General features: G+C 37.4%; 1 protein-coding gene across 2 annotated transcripts in view; it reads left to right on the top strand.

Annotated features, from left to right (window-relative positions):
• The window catches only part of LOC139942818 (uncharacterized), a 111,653-nt gene that overhangs the window by 36,392 nt on the left and 57,823 nt on the right, over window positions 1-17,438 (top strand). The window contains exons 25-33 of one of the 2 annotated variants that reach the window (XM_071939593.1): window positions 796-864; window positions 1,765-1,836; window positions 3,483-3,551; window positions 7,066-7,206; window positions 7,773-7,844; window positions 11,279-11,350; window positions 13,857-13,922; window positions 14,691-14,768; window positions 16,197-16,384. In XM_071939593.1, coding sequence (XP_071795694.1) covers window positions 796-864; window positions 1,765-1,836; window positions 3,483-3,551; window positions 7,066-7,206; window positions 7,773-7,844; window positions 11,279-11,350; window positions 13,857-13,922; window positions 14,691-14,768; window positions 16,197-16,384 — 827 coding nt within the window. The remainder of the gene's footprint in view (window positions 1-795; window positions 865-1,764; window positions 1,837-3,482; window positions 3,552-7,065; window positions 7,207-7,772; window positions 7,845-11,278; window positions 11,351-13,856; window positions 13,923-14,690; window positions 14,769-16,196; window positions 16,385-17,438) is intronic. The other variant, XM_071939594.1, reaches the window with a different exon arrangement.

Genomic DNA, 17,438 nt, shown 5'->3' with positions numbered 1-17,438 from the left:
ATCCCAATCCTTTGCTTTCAGTGGATTAACTGCATCTAGATTGTAAGTATTCATTAGGATTGTCAACTATCCCAATCCTTTGCTTTCAGTGGATTAACTGCATCTAGATTGTAAGTATTCATTAGGATTGTCAACTATCCCAATCCTTTGCTTTCAGTGGATTAACTGCATCTAGATTGTAAGTATTCATTAGGATTGTCAACTATCCCATCCTTTGCTTTCAGTGGATTAACTGCATCTAGATTGTAAGTATTCATTAGGATTGTCAACTATCCCATCCTTTGCTTTCAGTGGATTAACTGCATCTAGATTGTAAGTATTCATTAGGATTGTCAACTATCCCATCCTTTGCTTTCAGTGGATTAACTGCATCTAGATTGTAAGTATTCATTAGGATTGTCAACTATCCCATCCTTTGCTTTCAGTGGATTAACTGCATCTAGATTGTAAGTATTCACTAGTAAAGAGACCCTTGCTATGTATTAATGGGTACCTGCTAGGGTAGAGGTTGATATTGTGTATGACAAAGCCTTCTGAGCGCCACGGCAGCTCGGGGCCGGCTGTATACTCCATGGGGAGCTGAGAAAGATTACAGGGATGTTATAAGCCCAATGACCAGGGCACTAATGTAAATGCATTGATACGGTTTATTGTGAAATGCGCTATATAAGAACTTAATATTATTATGTCAAATTTAATGGTTCGGGCAAGCTTTTGCATTGAAACCCTGGTATGATTGTGCAGTACACATTGTATACGCTGCAATCTGGTAACCTATTATTATTTTTATTGCAGGTATATGGAGTCCAATTCCATTACAACAATCGAGGAAGAAGCATTTGATGTGTCTATAAGTTCCCAACTGTAAGTCCATACTTTTGATTATTCTGATGTCGTATTAGTTTTTGTCAAATCTTGTGGTGTGTCATGGTCGAGCGGTTGAGAGCACCAAACTAAAACTCTGGTGTTTCTAATGAGCAGAGTGTGGGTTCGAATCCCAGTTGTGTCACCTGTGTCCTTATGCAAGACACTTTACCATTGCTTCAAATACTGGTCATTCTGAAGACCATAGAAGGCTCCGCTCTGCCTCTGACGCCACACGCATGGTTGTTCCTCGCTCCTATAAAATGGCAGGAGACAACCTATTTTTCAATGCAGATCCTAAGCTTTCGAACCAACTGCCCTGTGAAGTATTATTATTATGAGAACAGGGTCTCATACTTTAAAAACGTAACTTCACATACCTTGCAGGAAAAATACTGAGTGCTTTGATACGGTCCTAGGGGTATGATAAAAAGTGCTATATTCATGTACATAAGAACCAAGTATTATTATTATTATTATTATTATTATTATTATTATTATTATTATTATTATTATTATTATTATGGCCACTTGTAGTTGCTATGGCTATGGCCATTTAAAAGATTTTGTTTATGCAGGTGTCGAGACACACAAGGCCTAGAGGCTACTATAACAGGTGGGCTACATTGTACAATCAACTTTTTTTCTAGGGGCCGTTGCCACCTACTCCTGGGGCTGAAACAGGGTTACCCCTTTTACAGTCCTTGTATGCATTCTCGTACCCATGGGCTTATGGCGTGGCAAGATCAATCATCCCGGGGAACAAGGTTGTGCGCTAACCTGTAACCAGCTGGTCATTATCAACCATTTAAACACCCCCACGCGACGCACTCTCCACCAATCATGCCAATAGGAATAGCGAAACTGTCTTGGGTATTTATGACTATTCTTTACTTACAGGTACTTACAGAGTAACAAGCTGTATGATATAAGAGGCAAGATGTTTGTGGATGGATCAAGTGTTAATGAACTGTAAGTATTATTATTTATAACTAACACAATTCAAGAACTGACTCCACGGTTACAATTCTATAGTAGTGGTCCTGGCCAATTGTCTATACCTTCTGCATGGGTAGTAAATAAAAAAGCATGACAGTTCTTTTCAGAACTGAGAAGTCTCCCGAACAATCCGATAAATCTACTCCGCGTAGTAGACTATAATTAGACACTTATCTAAAGAACAAACTCTACCTGGCAAGACGATACACCCATGGTGTTACCGCAAACCAAATTTATGTCGATACCTCACCATGCAATGCCTAAAATCCTATATAACTAACACCCGTTCAGAAAGGCGCTCCAGTGTAGTGCCTAACCAAATCCTGAATTAACTACATTGACATCTGAAACATTTTGGAATGTGTGGATGCGCTAGAAGTCGAAAGATGGACGCTTGCAGTTGTTTTGAATGACTCTGGAGTGCCTTGGTTTCAGACGTCGATCTTGTAATAAGCCGAGCCAATGTATGTTAAGTTCCCCCCTCTGAAATGGAAATTTATTTGGGTCGACCTAGAGTTGCTCCTGATCTGTTTGGTTCGGCGTGACTCTGGCTCTCCAAGAAACTGGTGTAAGAGAAATTTATTTTGGTCGACCTAGAGTTGCTCCTGATCTGTTTGGTTCGGCATGACTCTGGTTCTCCAAGAAACTTGTGTAAGAGAAATTTGCAGTAACGCCTTGTGAAGATCTCTTTTGAGTAGTGTTGGTTCTGTAAAACAAATTATAAAAATGTGAAAAGGAAACAAAAAGTTTACAAAGTGAGTGTGAGCGGGTTTTAATAAGTCCAGTGATTCTGACCCACAGTAGGACTTTTTCACCGCTGTTCAGCATATTCTGTTATTTGTCATCAGCAACATGCTGATGACAAATAATAGAATATGCTGAACAGCGGTGAAAAAGTCCTACTGTATTTCTTTATTATAAGTTTTCATTATTACGTTTCTTATTTTATTTATCAGATTAGTTTGGTCGTTTTTGAATGATTCAAGGTTACTTTCATGTAAACACTTTTAAAACACTGTTCGAAATAATTTGCATAGAAACAAGAACCTGTGAATCGGTGATATTTGTGCCAATAAACTCACAGGCAGTAACACCATAAACCACATGTTTACACCTCATCAACTTTTGATAAAACAAGAAAGATCCTGTAAAAACTGCTCTTTCCCAAGCCAGTGAGTTTGTCATTTGAAAACTCATGTCTGCTTTATAAACACTGGACACATTTGGTAATTGTCAAAGACCAGTCTTCTCACTTGATGTATCTCAACATATATGCATAAAATAACAAACCTGTGAAAACTTGAGGCTCAATTGGTCATCAAAGTTGCGAGATAATAATGGAAGAAAAAACAGATGCTTGATTTCGAGAACTCAAATTCTACGTCAGAGGTCTCGAAATCAAATTCAAATATATTTGTAAAAAAATTACTTCTTTCTCAAAAACTATGTTACTTCAGAGGGAGCCGTTTCTCACAATGTTTTAACTATCAACAGCTCTCCATTCTGTGTTACCAAGTAACTTTTGATGCTAACAGTTATTTTGAGTAATTACCAATAGTGTCCAGTGCCCTTTCAATGGGGGATTCATGTAATGATGTTTTATTTGTTGTTTCCCTCAGGCATCTAGAGAATAATGAGCTACCTTCTATTCCTCCAGATGCTTTTGATGGAGCCACTTTGAGTACACTGTGAGTATACCGAGAGATCAAGTTAAGAATGCGCCTATTTTTGACCATGTGAGGACGCTCTAAATAGTATTTTTATCACTTCCGGGGGGCATACGCGATTCGTCCTGCACAGTTTCAATAGGCGTTCTGTCACTTTTGTTGCGCTGTAGTTTAAAGTTGCTTTAGAGGTGGATTATAACAGCCTTAAAAGTCTTATTGTCCGTGATGCATTGTCTGTTGGTAATGTGTTCCAGTCTTTAATAACTGATTTGGGTTTGAATGAATATCCCCTGGAAGTGATTGACAGCGCCCTCACGCGGTCAAAAATATGGCCCATTAGTAATAAATCAATCAATCAACTTTTTAGTCAATAAATGTGATGCAATCAAGTAAATAGTAATAATAATAACAATAATAATGACAATTTATAAAGCACCCATCCATGTAAACATGCTCCTGGACGCGGAACAACTAAAAGAAAACCCATTAAAATCCATACAGTTACAATCTACATGTATAATACCCTAGAGAAAATACAGTTCAAAATGTTATAAATGCAGAATTTCTACACAACAATAACTGCAGAAGGATTTGGCATATCAACTCCAAACTTGGTTTGTGGACTGGTCTTTGGATCCCCCAGAAGCCTATTGTTTTTGGAAATGTACATGTAAAAGTCATTGTACATGTATGGCTGAAACAAAAGAAGTGTTTTTCAAGCAATAACTCAAGAATGAGATTAATCTCAGCGGGGCATTTATAGAAAACTATATCACAGCGCTTACAAAAACTGAAAAATAAATGCACAATAAAACAACAAAAACCTATCGAAAAAGCTACATACACAATGTTTGAAAAGCATGAGAAAAAGAGAAAAGCTTAAACAGGGAAGAGATGTGTTTTCAGAAGTTCTTATACATGTAGCACCTTTGCTTAAAAAGTTGTAAAAGTATAGAAAAAAAAATAGATGCTAGAGAATGAAACCAAGAAAAAGGGGTTGAGTTGTCATTTGAAAAAAACATTGACAATTTTCTTTCAATGCTAATTTGAACCCTTTTCTTGTATGTACTCAAAACAAATTTTGCTTGGTGAGAAAGACTGAAACAAAATAATAGATTTATATTATTTTGAAAAAAAGCTTAAAGGCAGTGGACACTAGTGGTAATTACTCAAAATAATTATTAGCATAAAACCTTTCTTGGTGACCAGTAATAGGGAGAGGTTGATGGTATAAAACATTGTGAGAAACGGCACCCTCTGAAGTGCCATAGTTTTCGAGAAAGAAGTAATTTTCCACGAATTTGATTTTGAGACCTCAGATTTAGAACTTGAGGTCTCGAAATCACCTTCGTGTGACAAGGGTGTTTTTTTCATTCATTCATATCTTGCAAGTTCGATGACCGATTGAACTCAAATTTTCACAGGTTTGTTATTTTATGCATGTTGAGATACACCAACTGTCGAGGCTAGTCTTTGACAATTACCAATAGTGTCCACAGCCTTTAAATAGCTGGAGCCAATTTCACGAAACGCTAGGATTAATCTTATCTCAAGTTAGGATGAGTAACTCGTCCTAACTTAGGATGGGTTCAATGCGTCCTAACGTCAATGGATATGGAACTGAACTCTTCATGTCCTAAGATTAGTCCTAAGTTAAGAAGAGTTTAAATACAAAAATGAGTTAAATGAATAAATATAATATGTAAAATAATCATAATAATAACAATAACAACTACATGTAAATAACTAAATAATTCAGATACCCTATAAAATTGTTAAGTACGTGTACCCTCGGCTTGCCCCTTCCCACCCTCCTTCCAAATGAGAATGTGTTTACACCATTGTTGTTATTCTTTGTTTCCTAGACTTATGTACAGCAATGTGTTAACAACCTATCCTGCTAAAGCTTGCCACTCCACCCCCCCTTCCAAAAGAGAATGTGGTTACATCGTTGTTGTTGTTCTTTGTTTCCTAGATTTATGTACGGCAATGTGTTAACAACCTATCCTGCTAAAGCTTGCCCCTCCACCCCCCCCCTTCCAAAAGAGAATGTGGTTACATCGTTGTTGTTGTTCTTTGTTTCCTAGACTTATGTACGGCAATGTGTTAACAACCTATCCTGCTAAAGCTTGCCCCTCCACCCCCCCCCCCATCCAAAAGAGAATGTGGTTACATCGTTGTTGTTATTCTTTGTTTCCTAGATTTATGTACGGCAATGTGTTAACAACCTATCCTGCTAAAGCTTGCCCCTCCACCCCCCCCCATCCAAAAGAGAATGTGGTTACATCGTTGTTGTTATTCTTTGTTTCCTAGACTTATGTACGGCAATGTGTTAACAACCTATCCTGCTAAAGCTTGCCCCTCCACCCCCCCCCCATCCAAAAGAGAATGTGGTTACATCGTTGTTGTTGTTCTTTGTTTCCTAGACTTATGTACGGCAATGTGTTAACAACCTATCCTGCTAAAGCTTGCCCTCCCCTCCCCCCAAATGAGAATGTGATACACTATTGTTGTTATTCTTTGTTTCCTAGATTTATGTACGGCAATGTGTTAACAACCTATCCTGCTAAAGCTTGCCACTCCACCCCCCCCCCTTCTAAAAGAGAATGTGGTTACACCGTTGTTGTTGTTCTTTGTTTCCTAGACTTATGTACGGCAATGTGTTAACAACCTAACCTGCTAAAGCTTGCCCCTCCACCCCCCCCCCATCCAAAAGAGAATGTGGTTACATCGTTGTTGTTATTCTTTGTTTCCTAGACTTATGTACGGCAATGTGTTAACAACCTATCCTGCTAAAGCTTGCCCTCCCCTCCCCCCAAATGAGAATGTGATACACTATTGTTGTTATTCTTTGTTTCCTAGATTTATGTACGGCAATGTGTTAACAACCTATCCTGCTAAAGCTTGCCCCTCCACCCCCCCCCTTCCAAAAGAGAATGTGGTTACACCATTGTTGTTATTCTTTGTTTCCTAGATTTATGTACGGCAATGTGTTAACAACCTATCCTGCTAAAGCTTGCCACTCCACCCCCCCTTCCAAAAGAGAATGTGGTTACATCATTGTTGTTGTTCTTTGTTTCCTAGATTTATGTACGGCAATGTGTTAACAACCTATCCTGCTAAAGCTTGCCCCTCCACCCCCCCCCATCCAAAAGAGAATGTGGTTACACCATTGTTGTTATTCTTTGTTTCCTAGATTTATGTACGGCAATGTGTTAACAACCTATCCTGCTAAAGCTTGCCACTCCACCCCCCCCCCCCTTCCAAAAGAGAATGTGGTTACATCGTTGTTGTTCTTTGTTTCCTAGATTTATGTACGGCAATGTGTTAACAACCTATCCTGCTAAAGCTTGCCCCTCCACCCCCCCCCCCTTCCAAAAGAGAATGTGGTTACATCATTGTTGTTATTGTTTGTTTCCTAGATTTATGTACGGCAATGTGTTAACAACCTATCCTGCTAAAGCTTGCCCCTCCATCCCCCCCCCTTCCAAAAGAGAATGTGGTTACATCATTGTTGTTATTGTTTGTTTCCTAGATTTATGTACGGCAATGTGTTAACAACCTATCCTGCTAAAGCATTGGCCAGCCAGAATCTACAAGAGATCAATCTCAACAATAATCAGATTGGATCACTACCAGACAACGCTTTTGAAGGACAAACTAGTTTGAGAGAACTGTACGTAAACTAACAAATAGATTGTGTGACAAGATTAGGCCTTAATGTTAAAACAAACAGTAAGGTCTCAAATCACAGACTACGCTCTTTGAATGACAAACAAGCCTGAGAGAACTTAACGTTAAGTAATAAATAGATTGTGTGAAAAAATTAGGCCTCAAAGTTAAAGGCAAACCACAGACAGTGCTTTTGAATGACAAACTAGCTTGAGAAAACTATACGTAAAGTAGTAAATAGATTGATTGACAAAATTAGACCACAGAGTTGAATTAAAAAAATTATGCCTCAAATCACAGACAACGCTTTTTGAATGACAAGTGTCTTACCAACTAGACCACCGTGATTATTCCAATCCGTTATTTTAGCAGGGGGTACTGCAAACGATTTATTGGATGAACAATTGAGTTCAAATTTTCACAGGTTTGTTATTTTATGCATATGTTGAGATACACCAAGTGAGAATACTGGTCTTTGCTCCACTTTTACTTTAAGCAAAAAGTCCCCTTCCAATTTTTAAAGGGATACGTATTATTTTATTCATTTTCCATAATTGTATTTTTTTTCAGAAACTTGGAGAATAACCGACTCACCGATCTTCCAGCTGGTATTTTTGAACCCCTAACCAACTTACAGGAATTGTAAGTAAAATACATTCATATATTAAAACTCGATTTTCATTTCAACATTTAAGACATTTAAAAAATAGTTGCATAGATGTGATAGATGTGATACTGTCATTTCCTCTTGAATAGTGTGGGTGTACTGACCAATATCAGCAAATATCAATCATTTAAATTAATACACTCATTTAATTTCACGCATTTCCCCTAATCCACTCAAACTAGGGTTTTGTTTTAGGTACATTTATAAACTCAGTCAGTTTCCTTTTTTTTTTGCAAACACAATTTTTTATTTTGTTTTCTCATTTAGATTCGTCTCAGTCAATCTATTTCATTTAGGCATTCTAGACTACACTTTGACTATTCTTAAATTGAATGTCTACTACCTATTTAAACCCGATGAAGTTGAATGGTTGACCAGGTCTTGCTGCTGGCTTTTACCAAATTGAATAAGTCTGGTGGCCCAATGAAATGGAATGATCTTATTTGACCAGTGAATGCTAAACTAGTGAAATTGGATCACTCCTTTTGATTGTCGAAAGCTGACTTATTGTACTATTCTTTTGAATTAAAATTGAGTAAGCAGTATGTCGAACTGAATAAGCCTTTTTGAGGTATGGTGGACGTGATACGCGCGCGTCACACGACGCGACTGATGCCACGCTCACCACGTTGGTGGTCATTATGTAGGTTTATGTGTAAACGCCGCGTCGCCTAAAATGCGCACTTCACTGAATAAGATACGTTCTATTTCTATGGTCAATACGCACAAATTTACCACAACTTTACAGTATTGTAGCAATGTGTCCGCCATATCTCAAAAAGGCTTATGAATTTTTGTTGAAATTGGCCGGTACTAAAATATTTGCTTTTTTAAATGTAACAGTGTTCATGGTTTCATGCATTATCATTCCCATTTGTTTTCTTGCCGCTATTGCTGTATATTTGGTCTGCGGTAAGACCATCTACTGTACTTGCTGGGTAGAATTTATTCTTCCAAAGAGAGGCTATTTTGGTAATCACTCTTAAGATTCATGGCATTACAAACTTTGGGGTAGAAGCCTTTAGCCTTTGATAGTAGAAAGCATTTTTTGAAACTTTTCAATTCAAAATATTGTGGTTATGTAACAACATATATTATCTTTCAGTACGCGCTAATCCACCAATCAGTAGGCGCTAATCCACCAATCAGAAGCTCGAACTACTAGGGGGATAAAAACATTTATCTTCCAGTACGCGCTAATCCACCAATCAGAAGCTCAAACTACTAGGGGGATAAAAACATCTTCCAGTACGCGCTAATCCACCAATCAGAAGCTGGAACTACTAGGGGGATAAAAACATTTATCTTCCAGTACGCGCTAATCCACCAATCAGAAGCTCAAACTACTAGGGGGATAAAAACATTTATCTTCCAGTACGCGCTAATCCACCAATCAGAAGCTGGAACTACTAGGGGGATAAAAACATTTATCTTCCAGTACGCGCTAATCCACCAATCAGAAGCTGGAACTACTAGGGGGATAAAAACATTTATCTTCCAGTACGCGCTAATCCACCAATCAGAAGCTGGAACTACTAGGGGGATAAAAACATTTATCTTCCAGTACGCGCTAATCCACCAATCAGAAGCTCGAACTACTAGGGGATAAAAACATATATGCTACGACCTCTGTTTTATATCCCACTTCCTCTGTTTTTATTACACAGTGCGTATTGTGAAACGTCATTTTGTCACGCTCCGTATACGGACAGTGAACAAATTCCATTCTGAACTTTGTGCGCGTGATTGGTCGTGAAATAACGTTCTGAAATTTTGAACTTTGCACTTTGCACGTGAGACTGGAAGATAAAATCATTATCACACGTGCCCTCGTGAAATACAACAAATTATAGCGCGTCTGCGTTCCATATCCAACTCGGCCTTCAGCCTCGTTTAGTGGATTAAAACAATGAAAACCAAAGTATACTATGCCTTTCTGAACTTGTCTTGCTATTTATTCTACTGCCACGGAGCTGTGATTGCTTCTCCAATATTCAAAGCTTATTTACATTATTTTATTCATGTGCATTGCATTTGTACATAACCATTGTTATTTATTGCTATCTTAGCTTTATACCTATATCATTGCTACTGCATATTCATTGTTGCTTATTTGCATAAAGTCAAGGTTTTCATACCTTGATCATTTACATTTTTGTGATGCGATCAAGCTAAAACAGTCGTTTTGTTGGAAATATCTGTATGGAGAAACAAGCCAAAAACAGAGGCAAAGTTTTCAAAACTATTTTGTTTTGAAAAGTTTTACTCCAAAATATATTTCTCTATTTGAAGCTCCCTTCCTGATAAAAAAAAACACATCAAAAATAGGTTAGAATCACAGTGAAAAGAAAATATGCAGATGTATTTTCAATAAACTAATTCACCTTAAAGGGAGGGTACACGTTTGGTAATTGTCAAAGACCAGTCTTCTCACATGGTTTTGGGCTCTCAATTGGTCATCGAAGTTGCGAGAGAATGATGAAAGAAAAAACACCCTTGTTGTATGAATTTGTGTGCTTTCAGATAAGAATAAAATACTTTTATTATTTAAGTGAGAAATTACCTCTTTCTCAAAAATTATGTTACTTCAGAGGGAAGTGTTTCCCACAATGTTTTACATGTATATTATCAACAGCTCTCCAATGCTCGTTACCAAGTCAGTTTTTAAGTTAATAATTGTTTTGAGTAATTACCAATAGTGTACCTTCCTTTAAATGCTACATGTAAACCCTTTTTCTCAGTTTTTTTCTCTCACATCTCTTTGTGTTTCAACTTTTACAATTACTGAACCCAATGTTATATCAACATAGTTTGAACAGCATTAAAGGCAGTGTACACTATTTGTAATTGTCAAAGACTAGCCGTCACAGTTGGTGTATCTCAACATATGCCTAAAATAACAAACCTGTGAAAATTTGAGCTCAATCGGTCGTCGAAGTTGCGAGATAAATAAGAAAGAAAAAAACACCCTTGTCACACAAAGTTGTGTGCATTTAGATGGTTGATTTTGTGACCTCAAGTTCTAAATTTGAAGTCTCAAAATCAAATTCATGGAAAATTACTTCTTTCTCGAAAAATATGGCACCTCATGGAGCCGTTTCTCACGATGTTTTATACCATCAACCTCTCCCCCATTACTCGTCACCAAGTAATGTTTTATGCTAATAATTATTTTGAGTAATTACCAATAGTGTCCACTGCCTTTAAACCATATATTGTGCTCTGTCTAAATGTAATTTTGATAAAGGACATGGATCCAACAACACATTCTACTTCATTGCATCACAATTTTTGCCTGATTTGCATATTCATTTATTCATTCATTCATTCATTACTGTCTGTTGCTTTCATTCCATGCATACATAATCACTCCATTTCTTCTGAAAATGGTGCGCTATGTTACATGTAGATTGCTCTCCAATAATTTAATGCAGCATGTGGAAGGTGTATTTAGTAATGCACCAACAAGTCTACAGGAGATGTAAGTAAATCAACCATCACTTCATTTTATAACAGCCATACAGAATGAGTCAAAAAGAAGTTGACCGGGATTGGTGATGTTTTTCAAAACAAACAGTTATAATGACACCCAAACGTTCAGTAAGCATATATTTAACAAGCACTTTATTAGAAGAAAAATGAATGAAAGAAATTGATCATTCCTAAGAGGAGTTATGTCTATTTAAAAAAAAACACTCATTTTGCAAGCTGTCCACGTAATACTTGACAAAACAAATGAATGCTTTGTTTGTATACCCTTTGCTACTCAAACTAAAGATGTTTAGATTCAGTCCAGTATTAACAATCCATGGACAGCTTACCAACATGAGTGCTTAACATCTATTATATGAGTGCTTTCAGTAAAACAGCCATAACTTCTCTAGAAACTACCCTTTTTTTTTGCAGATAAGCAGGAAATAATGCTTGTTTAATATCTGCTTCACTGGGGGGTTTTGAGTTACAATTGTTGTTATGTTTTTATAGTATAATTCTCAGTCAACTTCATCTTGACTCACCCTGTAGAGGTATATTTTACATCTTTCTATCCCTTTTTGGTTTTGTTTTGTTGTCTTTGCTTTTTGCTTTTATAAAAGGGCTGTTCCACACGGCTTATTTGAACAGCCTCCTTACTTTTCATATGGTTACATTTTATTCAGTATCATTTTCATTGGTCATGTTTACTCTTTGCTTGTATTTTACTACTGTGAATGTGTCCTAATGATTCTGTCTTTTCTTGATGTGAGTGAGGACGATAATTCTTTATTGAAAGAAATAAAAATATATCATTGCTGGGTCCGAATTTAATGAATGCATATAAAATGTTATAGCGAACAGAGTAGTTAAAAATTGTACAGTTAAAGGAACGTTACAGAATTGATAAGAAACAAAAATCGTGAAGAGCACAGATTTACATAAAACTTAAACAGTCTAATGATGATGATAGTAAAACATATCCCTTGAAATATTTCTGTCTGAAATTTCATATTAGATAAAAAAATATATAATCTATTTTCGCATTTGGAGTTTATCGCTCAGGGTGCGTTTTACTCAATTTTATTTTGGCATCATGCTATGCAAAATTTGTAATTGTTTTTTTTACTATTCTCTTGTGACCCATATGGCTGATCGATCTCAAACTTCTACAGGTTTGACAGTTTATGTATATGGTGGATTACATAAAGTGCTTACACTGCCAGCAACTGTGATGCTAGCAAAACAAATTCTGTAATGTTCTTTTAAAGAAAATGAACAGTATGGAGCCGATTTGACAAGCCGAGGCTGGTAGTAATCAGTGTGCGGACAGACAGAGACAAGATAAACGGACAAACAGAGACAAGACCAACAGACAAACAGAGACAAGACCAATAGACAAACAGACAGTATGGAGCCCGATTTGACAAGCCGAGGCTGGTAGTAATCAGCCCATAGACAGACAGAGACAAGATAAACGGACAAACAGAGACAAGACCAACAGACAAACAGAGACAAGACCAATAGACAAACAGACAGTATGGAGCCCGATTTGACAAGCTGAGGCTGGTAGTAATCAGCCCGTAGACAGACAGAGACAAGATAAACGGACAAACAGAGACAAGACCAACAGACAAACAGAGACAAGACCAATAGACAAACAGACAGTATGGAGGCTGATTTGACAAGCCGAGGCTGGTAGTAATCAGCCCGTAGACAGATAGAGACAAGATAAACGGACAAACAGAGACAAGACCAACAGACAAACAGAGACAAGACCAATAGACAAACAGACAGTATGGAGGCTGATTTGACAAGCCGAGGCTGGTAGTAATCAGCCCGTAGACAGATAGAGACAAGATAAACGGACAAACAGAGAAAAGACCAACAGACAAACACAGACAAGACCAATAGACAAACAGACAGTATGGAGGCTGATTTGACAAGCCGAGGCTGGTAGTAATCAGCCCGTAGACAGATAGAGACAAGATAAACGGACAAACAGAGAAAAGACCAACAGACAAACAGAGACAAGACCAATAGACAAACAGACAGTATGGAGGCTGATTTGACAAGCCGAGGCTGGTAGTAATCAGCCCGTAGACAGATAGAGACAAGATAAACGGACAAACAGAGGACGTACAAAATAGGAACAAAACAACTTACAAACAACAACAACAACAACTTGTTTAACTAAAATGAAAATATAAAAAAAAAAAAAAAAATGATGATATACCTGGTAAAGCAGTCAATGGACAGCTCAGAGATAATGATTCTTTTGTAGGAGGCTCAAAAACGGTCCACTTACTATTATGGCAAATCTTGTCTCTGAACTTTATTTTCTCAAAATTGTATGTTTAGAGTTCAAGGCTGTTTTCCAATGGAAGGGCTGAGCGAACCTGTAGTGTTTTATGCAAGGATCTGTCTATTGACTTTTATAGACCCGTTACATAACGCTACCCTGTAACCTACTCCACGTTTTACCAATTTTCTTACAAATTTCTTTAATTTTGCAGAGATCTCTCGGGCAACGAGCTGAGTTTCTGGCCAACAATGCCAAGCCTACCAAACCTAAGAACACTGTAAGTCCAATTGTCAATTGAAAGTGATTTTCTTAGTTTAAAGTTATAGACATTGCCTTGGATTGGGCAATGGTCTATGAAAAGCGTTTGAAACCGTTTGTTATGAAATGCATTGGTTTGAAAGATGTTATTAAATACAAATATGCCTTGAAATGACACGGTTTTCCTTAAACTTCGTGAACTAACACGGCTCGCCAATTTGTGGAGTCAAAGTTTTAACTACACAAAAGGGCCGTTCGTTTTAGTTTGAAAATTAAAAAGAAAACTGTGCAATTTCGACGCATATTTGTGTGGATCATTGTAATCTACTTTAAAACATCTTTCTAACCATGCATCTCATAACAAACAGTTGAAAACGCTTTTTTTGTTCCTAAATTTTTCATTAACCATTTGTACATGTTATATCAGAAACAGATACAAAATTTCTGTTCCCTTTTTGACTACAATGGAAATCTTGATCTAAGGCCTTGAAAAAACCCAGCAGCAATTGATGTGGTGCCATGTGCAAGGTTCCAATGTTCAATAGTACATTTTCTCATTAGACATGTAAGATGTGCCGCTCACCACTGGAAAATTGCTGTGCCCCTTCAAGATCGAAGTTCAAGGACGGCAATTTGGCATGTCTTGCTTATGGACACAAGTGTCACAACCGGGACTCGAACCCACACTCAGCTCTCATTCGCTCGACCTCATATTCTTATGAAACGGGCTATTTGTTCAAAGATGCAATGGAATTACTGAACTGAACCTATTGTTGATTCTTTACAGGGATTTATCAAATAACAAGATTGAATCTGTTGGTATCCAAGCGTTCCATCAACTTAGCACAACTGTCTTCAGCACACTGTAAGATCTTATTAATATCCCCTACTACTACATAATTAAGGGTGTCTCAAGAAAAAACTAGACACTTTTGAAATGGCTGCCGAAATAAATATATGATTCTGGGGAAAAATGTGTATATGTATGGATAGCTTATGTACTCAACTTTCATATGACACCAAAAAGTCCAAAAATAATTCATGCTTGGGTGAGCACTGCTCACTTTTGTAAAAGGTATGAAAATGAGACTTTGAAGAAAAACCTTCACCCCACACTTAAAGGCAGTGGACACTATTGGTAAATGTCAAAGACTAGCTTTCACAGTTGGTGTATCTCAATATATGCATAAAATAACAAACCTGTGAATATTTGAGCTCAATCGGTCATCGAACTTGCGAGATAATAATGAAAGAAAAAAACACCCTTGTCACATGAAGTTGTGTGCGTTTAGATGGTTGATATTGAGACCTCAAGTTCTAAATCTGAGGTCTCGAAATCAAATTTGTGGAAAATTACTTCTTTCTCGAAAACTATGGCACTTCAGAGGGAGCCGTTTCTCGCAATGTTTTATACCATCAACGTCTCCCCATTACTTGTCACCAAGAAAGGTTTTATGCTAATAATTATGTTGAGTAATTACCAATAGTGTCCACTGCCTTTAAGTTATTGTAAGATTAGTTGAACATCTCATTGATTTACTTAATAACAAGATGGGAATTGATTATTCAAGATCAGTTTGTTGAATAAAGGAATGTCTTACATGTTGGCTACTTCTTCTTCAGGTTACCCATTGACCTGAAAAATAAAAGTAGCCATCATCTTGGATTGAATTTTGTAAGCTCCAAAGGACTTACCTCTCACAAATTGGAATCCTAATTCCTGCGCAGCCACATTTTCATACCCTTTTACAAAAGTGAGCAGTGCTCATCAAAGCATGAATTATTTTCAGACTTGTTGGTGTCATCGGTCATATGAAAATTTAATCCATAAGCTACATACATACATTGTATAAACCTTTTTCCGCAGAATCATATATTTGTTATTCTGCAGCCATTTCAAAATGTGTGCATGTATATTTGTTTATGAGACACACGGTATATTAAGGTTTGCAGTAACACCATGTAATGATACATAATCTTTAATTAAGTCGAGACTTTAGAGCCACCACACTCATTTAGAGGTTTTCATTACATGGTGTTACCACAAACCCAAAAAATCTTCAAGAAAAACATTTCTCTTGAAAACTTTCACAGAGCCAAAAAAATAGTAATGAAAGACTCCTAAAACCACCATTGCTTATTTCCACACTGCATTTCTAATCAAATAAACTCGAATGCATTGTCCGATTCATGAAAATAGCATTAAATCGTTGATACTTATTTCTATTGCCACGTTGGAATTAAATATGTTTTGACAAGTACATTTCAGACAGAATTCTTCTTGTATTTACAGCGACCTTGGCAATAACGTCCTGGGTTGTTCATGCAATATGTACTTCTCATTGGTCTACCACGATGACGCCATTAAAGGAGGTGAATGTTCCACGCCGCATGAAGCCGATGGAGTTACATTCGTTTATAGCAATAGCTACAGTGAGGACTATTTCCAACAATGGGATAACCAACTACTCTTCCAATGCGGTGAGTTGCTTTCATTTGCTCAACTGGTTTACTGTTTTAATGGGTGCGTTCGTTTAGCTTCCCTGGGTCATCCCCGATCTGCCCCCAATAGTCTTTGACGTCATTCCAGGGGCTCACCCAGGTCAGCCCCCAGTGCCCTGCTTGTGGAGTGGGTCACTTGGGGGCTGGCCCCAGGTAAACGACGTCACTACGAGAGCGGTGAGTGGTTAGCTCTTGTCAGGGGCTCACCCAAGTGAGCACCGCGGGGTAGACCCAGGGAAGTTAAACGAACGCACCCATTAAAGGGTATGGGTACTTTTTTGTAGGACACAAAACACAATATCCACAGATTTACATTAAACTTACACAGTTTGAAAATAATGATGTTAGAAAGCTTCCCTGAAAGTAATAATAATAATAATAAAGACTTGTTATGCACACATATCCACCCTGCTGGGTGTTCAAGGCGCAGTAAAACCAAAAAACAAAACAAAAACAAAACATAACACAAAGAAAAACAGACACAACAAAATTAATCCTTGAAAACCTGTGACATAAGATAAGTTTTGAGAAGAGACTTGAATTTTGCGGTACAAAGACAAGATCGAAGATTAAGTCATGTAAGTGGTAGAGAGTTCCAGATGCGTGGCGCGGCTGAAGAAAAAGACCTGTCACCCCATGAGTGTCAAGACTTGGGTTCAATAAGGAGAAGCATGGAACTTGATCGAAGATTTCTTGATGGAGTGTAAACTTGAAGCAATTCACTTGAAGTACTACTTGCTGAGGTGCTGTAGTTTTTTAGAAATGAGCAAAACAAATCACAAACATTATTTTAGCATGTAAAGTGTATTTTTGTGTCATTGTTTTACTCGTTTCTCAACAACTACAGCACCTTACCATGTAATATTTTTAGGGAAGCTTTCTACTATCATTATCTTCAAAAGGTGTAAGTTTAATGTAAATCTGTGGACATTGTGTTTTGTGTTACAAAAAGTACCCAAATCCTTTAACCAATTTGCTCTTTTATCATAGGTTCATTTTACTAAGCCATGTACAAGTGTGAGTGTCATGACTA

Source organism: Asterias amurensis, chromosome 10 (genome assembly GCF_032118995.1).
Source record: "Asterias amurensis chromosome 10, ASM3211899v1".
Lineage (NCBI taxonomy): Eukaryota > Metazoa > Echinodermata > Asteroidea > Forcipulatida > Asteriidae > Asterias > Asterias amurensis.
This window is presented reverse-complemented; position numbering and strand designations above follow the sequence as displayed.